This window comes from Dysidea avara, chromosome 15 (assembly GCF_963678975.1).
Source record: "Dysidea avara chromosome 15, odDysAvar1.4, whole genome shotgun sequence".
Lineage (NCBI taxonomy): Eukaryota > Metazoa > Porifera > Demospongiae > Dictyoceratida > Dysideidae > Dysidea > Dysidea avara.
The window spans coordinates 13,878,913-13,886,696 of NC_089286.1; the positions used below are offsets into that span (position 1 = coordinate 13,878,913).

The 7,784-nt window shown below is 39.1% G+C and overlaps 1 protein-coding gene across 3 annotated transcripts; it reads right to left on the minus strand.

Moving 5' to 3' along the window:
* Positions 1-5,833: 5,833 nt before the first annotated feature.
* Positions 5,834-7,231, minus strand: LOC136245555 (uncharacterized). 3 transcript variants are annotated; one of them, XM_066037075.1, is made up of 3 exons: positions 7,013-7,231; positions 6,327-6,937; positions 5,870-6,275 (listed from the first exon to the last, which is right to left on the minus strand). In XM_066037075.1, exons 1-3 carry the CDS (start codon positions 7,069-7,071, stop codon positions 5,974-5,976), a joined length of 972 nt encoding a protein of 323 aa, XP_065893147.1. In that variant the 5' UTR covers positions 7,072-7,231; the 3' UTR covers positions 5,870-5,973. The 3 variants fall into 3 exon arrangements, 2 of the variants coding, with proteins under 2 accessions (XP_065893147.1, XP_065893146.1); XR_010695929.1 differs by having other exon boundaries at positions 5,834-6,937; positions 7,089-7,231; XM_066037074.1 differs by having other exon boundaries at positions 5,871-6,937.
* Positions 7,232-7,784: the final 553 nt, after the last annotated feature.

The window sequence follows — 7,784 nt, forward strand, 5'->3', positions numbered from 1 at the left end:
GCGATTATTACTGTGAATTTTTACAATAGTGCATTATTTGGAATAATGCTGATGTTAATTTCAGGTGCCTGTGTTTTTATTGTTACTTGTTAGGAGAATTGTGGAATCTTGATATTGTTAACACTATTTACTTTGATGCAAGTAGCTAGCATGAAAGTTAATAATTGTAACATCATGTCCTACCGTTTAGTTTTAGGGGTTGCACTCCAAGATCACACTAAAATTTTACTTTTGGCGCAGTTACCATACAGCATTCATATTGTGTCTCCTGTATGTCAGGTCTACGTTATGTGTCTGTGGCAGAATTAGGTACATTTCCAACCTACTATTTCAAATTACTACAAGACTGGTATGAAGTTCCTAACTTTATTCATTAGCAAGTTGTAAAGACACTAAGACTAAACTAAAACTCAATACATTTAAGCCTTCAGAGACACTAGAGTACAAGAATCAGCATTTGCAATTTCCATGAGTATTGTTACATTACAAGTCCCTATATAGGGTATGGTGGGAACACTTGGGGTTCAGAGTGGACCTAGAAAAAGAAATCGTGTGTAATTAGCGTATGCATGGCATGTTCTTATGTACTGTAAGTTTTAATAGTTTTCCAACACATTACAGTAGTTTCTCTTATAAATAATAGTAAAGTTTGTGTATAGTTACAACTTGGATCTTTGACCAACATGCCAAGTATAACAAAACCATGGACCATTATAGGTCTTTAGCCTTTAAGCCTTGCATATCTGTGTATAGGATAAGTCAGACCAAGCCACTTTGAATATGTGTCCATAATTTGATATTGTTGTGTGCTAACTTACATTATAGTACCATGTCACTCTTTTTTTTGTCTCTGCAGAAGTGATCAAGCACGAAGAACATTTTAATGAAGTCTTTTTAGTACTTTTAAATAAATTATTCTATATCAAGACATACGGTAGTGTGTCGTGCGGCCCAAGAAGCCGGCGCGCCACACTGTGAGTATATTGACAGGAAGAACGAAAACGTCATTTTCACACCTTTGTATCTCGGTGATCACTCATCTGATTGGAACCAAATTTGCTACACAGTTGCCCGTCAGCCAAGGGAGTCTACATTCCAAATTTGAAGGAAATCGCTCCAGCCATTTCTGAGATACGAGCTGCCAAAGTTTCGTTTTTTTTCTTCGTTTTTTTTTTCTTCTTCGTCTTTTCGCACACTTGCAAAAATTGCTGTAACACGCAAATGCGTATTCCGATCGCCTTGAAATTTGGCACACAGAAAGGGAGTCCAAAGGCGAATCCTAGCATCAAATTTGGTACAAATCCGATGAATGGTTCAGGAGTTATGACCGATTATTCGCGTAAAACAAGATCGATTTGTTGTCACGCCTACAGGGTAAACCGCTTAATGGAATGAGTTGAAAATTGCTATGTAGGTGGAGTAACCATCGTAGGAGTGCCTTTTGGTGATTTGAAAGGAATCGAGATAAAGACCACGGAGATATGACACAAAACCCAACCTGTGTCACAATTACGCGATCGATTTTTTATAAATATAAAAGTATTAGTTTTCACGCCTACTAGGCAAACCGCTTAGAGCAATGAGCTGAAAATTGGTGTATAGCTGGAATAATCTTCATAGAAAGTCCTAGCAGAAGTACAGAAGAATCGGATTACAAACCACTGAGTTATGATTCGAAAGCCAACTCCGTGTAGCAAATGCGAGATCGAGATACTCTAATAGAACAGTCACCCTAATAGAGCATTCGGCTAATTTATTTATTCCATTATAGAATTTTATTACATCACAAGTTATTCTGTAGGGAGTTCAGCTGCAAACAGTTAATCTTATAGACAGTTCAGCAAGAAGACAGTCACCATGTGGAGAGTTAAGCAAATATATCACTATAGAGATTCAGAATATTACAAGTCACACCATAGATCGTATATTCTTCGTACCCGGGATTGGAAACTTCAATAGCTTGCGTAGCACAATCCTCACCCCGGTTGTGTTTAACACCTTAACGTGCTAACCAAAGTGTCACGATTAATATCCGTGAATATACGTATGGCGCCATTTAGTCGCGGAACCATGCCATTTCTTCATGGAGTTTGAGCTGTCTTACAGTGATCTTTACGGTAATATGTCGTTGTTATCGAGTTGAAATGTGTTCATAATGATATTACTATACTTTAAAAGTCGGATTTTCGCCGTGGCGAAAGAGTCATGAGTGCTTCTTTTTTTGGAATAGAGTGTGTACCCAATGCTCGCCATTAGAGGCATGTAGAATCATGAAAATATATCCGCTAGTGTATCTTACATTGTTGTGCGTCCCTGTACCATTAAAAAGACCGAAACATGCCGAATTCTTGTTTTAGGTCTCTATTTTGTAGTTTTACAGCATGTGGTTTGTGTACCCTTTACTGCAATTGTGTTGTGCTTTACAAAGATTTTTATAAACAGTATTTTAGTGCACAGCCTGATTTATATACTTTAATGCTTTTTTTTTGCTTTTAAACAGAAATGTTTATTCCTGGAGCTCAAGAAGATGGGTCGTAGGTTTCATCTTGTGCAGCGGAAGAATTATTCCAGGAAGAAGGCTAAACCATCAACTAAGCCATCAAAGAATCCAGCTGCTATACCTGCAGGTACTACTAAGGAGTCCGTATTAGCTACACAGCCTTCTGCTGGCTGTATTGATGAAACTGGAAGTAGCGTTCTGACACCTTTGGATGACAATGTCGATGAAACCAGCAGAGACTGGAATACAGCCACAAGCACTGTTGAGTTGCCTCCCAGGAAGAAAGCTAAACTAGTAGAAAGTCCAGTTGCTATACCTGCAGGTACCACTTATGAGTCTGTAAGTTCTATACAGCCTTCCATTGGAAGTAGCGTTCCGGCACCTTTGGTGAATGACGATGTTATTGCTGAAAGCAGTAGACCGGAACACAGCCACAAGCACTGTTGATTTGCCCCCAAATGATCAAACAGGGAGTGCCGATGATGTTGAAATACCTTTGGCCACGGATGATCTTGATGATGGCAGCAGAACAAAACAGAATACTAGTACAAGTAGGGTGGAGATGTCTTTTGGTAATCTTAATGAAAAAGCCACCTGCACAGCTTTATTGAGTGATGCTGAACATACTGTGAATGGTGGTACATTGACAACTGAAGTATCCACTCAGACAGATCTTGTAGACATTTGTGCAACTGAACTTGAGTCATCTACCAGTGGTGTGTTCACAGCTGAAGCTTCCACTCAAACAGAACCTGTTGACATTATTGAAAGCACAGGTGGAGGTCAGTCAGATTCTGTAGCTACCACCAGTACAACAATAGCAGTTGGTACAAGCCAGCAAGAGATGCCTTATATTATGTGTGAAGGGAATGCTGACGAGAAATTTTTACCACTGGTCAACAAGCACGAAGGGGTTTTCAGGGATGCAACAGGTACATACATGCAGTATGTATTTATGTATACAGTTGATTTTTTTGATAGGTAACCACGTGGTAGCATATTATGATTCTTACCAGAAGACGATACGACACGTTCGCTGTCTGTGGAAAATTTCCCCATCATCACCATCAAACCGATGCACTCACTGCAGAAATTTTCGTGACAATATTCTACGAAGTGGACTAAGCAGACTTTTGCGACAGACAGAAGGAGACAAGCAGAGAAAATGTTATGTCGATAGCCACACTACATATAAGAATTTGAGTACATCTGAGAAACATCTCAGAATGCGTAATGTGCATTCTGCTTATCGTGTGAGCAAACACAAAGTATCTGAGTTGCAGTCAAAGTTGGATAAAATGATAGAGAAAGATTCTGTTGATGTGGACTCCACAACCCACAGAGGGCTATTGACTATAGCAAATGCTCAGCCAAACACGAAAGAAAATTCTGGAGAAAGTTTCTCATCAATTTTCTGGGAGCAGCAGTTGAAGGCTGCATCAGTCAAAGGTGCAAAAGGCATGAGGTGGCACCCAGCTGTAATAAGGTGGTGTCTTTACTTACATCACAAATCTAGTGGGTGTTATTCAACGTTGCGAAACTCTGGGGTCCTCAAGTTACCTTCAGACAGAACACTAAGAGACTATCGACACGCGTCATCCTCAAAGCCTGGCTTTTCTGTTGAAACAGATTTAGAGCTGCTGGATGTTGTTGCTCAGCAAAGACCAAAGCACCTAGCTAAATATGTCGGCTTGGTGTTGGACGAGATGCATATTAAAGAAGGTTTGTATTTCGACAAGCACACTGGCAATTTAGTTGGTTATTCAGATCTTGGTGAAGTGAACAACTTGTTATCAGAATATGAGGATCATTTTGACAAAACTGGTGCCACCCCTAGACCACTGAGCAAGTGCATGCTTGTGTTTATGATTCGGGGCTTGTTTACAAGCATGAAGTTTCCTTATGTCCAATTCCCTGCTGTCAGTACAAAGGGTGCTGACATCTTTCCTCTGGTTCGTGAGGCTATCAGACGGTTGACAATGCTTGGCTTGACTGTGGTTACTGTTACGTGTGATGGGGCTTCTGATAATCGAAAAATGTTTTCGATGCATAATTCTGACAGTGCCCTTTCTTACAAGACAGTTAATGTCTACACTTCAGAGCGGCGGGAAATATTTTTTATTTCAGATCCGCCACATCTCATCAAAACCATTCGAAATTGCTTTGCTAGAGGAAAGCTGTGGGTATGTGCTTTATACAAGGTTGTTATGTTTATTTTATTACATGCATTGTTTGCTATATGTAGTGTTGCGGTCACAAGATTGACTGGAATTTGATTGTGGATTTATATAAGAGGAATACAGGGGCTATCACTACCACACCTGGCTTGTCATTGGTACCAAAAATCAAGTACGAACACATATACCTCACCAACTTTTCTAAGATGAGAGTTGATTTAGCAGCACAGGTGAGTCTACATACTATAATAATGCTTGACTTTCTTGAAATTAATATGTGCTTAATAAGCATTTAACACAAAGGGAAATCGCATATAGAAAATAACATGAATTTTACCAGTACAAATTGTCTTGTGATGTATAATCAATGTAAAAGTTTTGCAAATGTATACATTTCCTAAATGAACATTACTTAAATACACTATTTGTTTGAACAGGTACTCAGTGAGTCAGTTGCTAAGGCATTGTACTTCTCGGGTAATCAGGATGCTTACGAAACAGCTTATTTCATTGACAAAATGGATAAGTTATTTGACATGTTGAATGTCTCGTCGTTTTGTCAAGGGAAACACAACAGAAAGCCTTTTCAAGATCCCATCAGGGGGCCTGGAGATTTTAGAATGAAGGTAAAGCAATACCTCTAGTAAAACACTAACATGCAAATGATATATTTTAGTTTCTTAAGGAAATTCTTGGTTATTTAAATCACTGGAAGAAGAGCGTTGATAAAAGAAGGGGACCGTTTGATGCAGCTGAGAGACGGCAAATGATGCTAAGTGATGTTACACTTAATGGAATTAGAATTACAGGTATGGGCTAAATATTGATGAATTTTTTTTATTTGTTGTATTTGTAGTGCACTCTCTATTGGAATTGATACCATTCCTTTTTTCTATTCCTGGTGTAACTTGCTTTTTAAGTGAGAAGCTAAGTCAAGATGCCTTGGAGAAGTTCTTCGGGTGTCAGCGTCAAAAGGGTAGAACAAATGACAATCCAAAAGTTCATGAGTTCTTGTGCAACACACAGTCACTAAGAGTGATCGATTCTATTAAAGTTGACACGATTACTGGAAATTGTCGGGGAACAAAGAGGAAGGCATATGATTTGGAAATGGTAGACTTAAACAAACCCTTAAAGAAAAGACGCCATCATTATTCTGATTAAATACACTGTACATGCAGAACACTTTACTTTAAAAAATTATTATTGTTGTAAATATTTCATGGTTGCTTTCATTTTCAACACATTATTGAATTACATTAAAATTTACATCTCATTATTGAATTACATTAAAATTTACATCTCATCTGTAAAAAGTTTACTTCGCAAAGGTTTAGATTTGTCTGTTCCCTTTTTTGATGACTGTTTGTACATCTCCATCATTGACTTAGCGAAAGAGAATCCGCGGATCACGATCCATTTGTCAATGATCTTAGTTAGGCATTTGTCAGATTTACTTTGGTCAACCAATCCCACAGCCAATTGCCAGTCAAACAGTAGGTCCTCATCACTTAAAATAGAAGTTGCGATCTTCTTCTTAAATGTTTCATTCATATCTCTAGTTTTGTCAGCTCGAAGGTATTTTCTAGTAGCCATTTCTATGTCACAAAAACATTGATATGCTAGATCAGTAATCCTTGTAAGCCCACCTCGGTTAAGAACATTGATCCACATTCGTGTAGGGTCAAATCCAGATTGCCCCTGCTTGTCAACTAACTTCTCAAGTATGGGAACAAGGGTGGCATTATTGCGGTCCTTCTTCAGGTGATGTATGACGTATCCACCAACATAACGTATAACATTTTCATCTTGGTGAGTGAGCTCACTTGCATTATCATCATCAGTCGGCTCTGTGACTGGTACGGTGAAAGATCTCTTTATGATAGATTCAAAAACTTGATCCGTAATATGTTGGTACAAAAGAGGTGTGGCCTGCACCTTAACTTGCATTAAAAAACGCTTCCATTTGTCATTGAATGGGAGTGAGCTTGTAAGCTGATGATATCCAATCCACAACTTTTCTTTGTCTACTCTGGTAGTAGCATGCTTGCTCTTGTCCACAATTGCCATCAAGGAAGTGACTAACCACCGACAAAAGCCTTTGGCAGGCTCAATTGGCTGAACAAAAAACACCACCAGACACCTCGCAGCTTCAAGACATTCCCGTGCTTCAGCAGTTGGTATGGAAAATAATGGGTCTTTCATAATATTGGAAATAGCATTGTGCACTTCACTGTGACTGGCAGCAATCAAGGGGTTACTAAAATAATAATAACAAAAAAATAACAATTACACACAGCTCTAGATACAGTGCAAAACACAAATGTGGACGTACTGTGTCGGCTCCTGTACACACGAACTGGTAAAGGGGCCAAACGCCACAGAACGTGCCATAGAAACTCGAGTCTTACCTCCACACGTGCACTAAGATACAATCGATTGTGGTAAGAAACTAGTAAGGCTGCTTCGTGGTCCGAGTTGTGGTCGGGGTGCGGAGTAAAGTGTGAAAAGCTGGTAGATTCCAATCCCGGGTACGAAGAATATACGATCTATGGTCACACTGAAGAAAGTTCAGCTATAAACAAGTCATGCACTGTGTAGAGAATTCAGCTACAATTAAGTCACTCTCTAGAGAATTCAGTTACACAGAATTCAGTTACACACAAGTCACTGTGGAGAGAGTTCAGCTACAAACAAATTACCCTTTAGAGTGATCAGCTACAAACAAAACACTTTGCAGGGTGTTCAGCTGCAACAAATCAACTTTTAGAGCGATCAGCAATGAACAAATCAACACAAATCTACCTGTAGAGAGATAAGCTAGAAACAAATCACCCTGTAGAGATTTCAGCTACAAAAAATCACCCTGTAGAGACATCAGCTAGAAACTAGACACAATGTAAGGAGTTCAGCTACAAGCAATCACCCTGTAGAGAGTTCAGCTAAAACAAATCAACCTGCAGAGAGATCAGCTACAGACAAATCACCTTATAGAGAGTTCAGCTACAAACAGATTACATGTAGAGAGATCGGCTACAAACAAATCAACCTGCAGAGAGATCAGCTACAGACAAATCACCTTATAGAGAGTTTAGCTACAAACAGAT

Excerpts from the sequence above, each read along its gene's own strand:
- LOC136245555 (XM_066037074.1), bottom strand. The coding sequence starts at position 7,071 with ATGGCACGTTCTGTGGCGTTTGGCCCCTTTACCAGTTCGTGTGTACAG. Across the intron at positions 6,938-7,012 it reads TGTGTACAGGAGCCGACACA|TAACCCCTTGATTGCTGCCA; the intron begins GTACGTCCACAT and ends TTATTATTTTAG.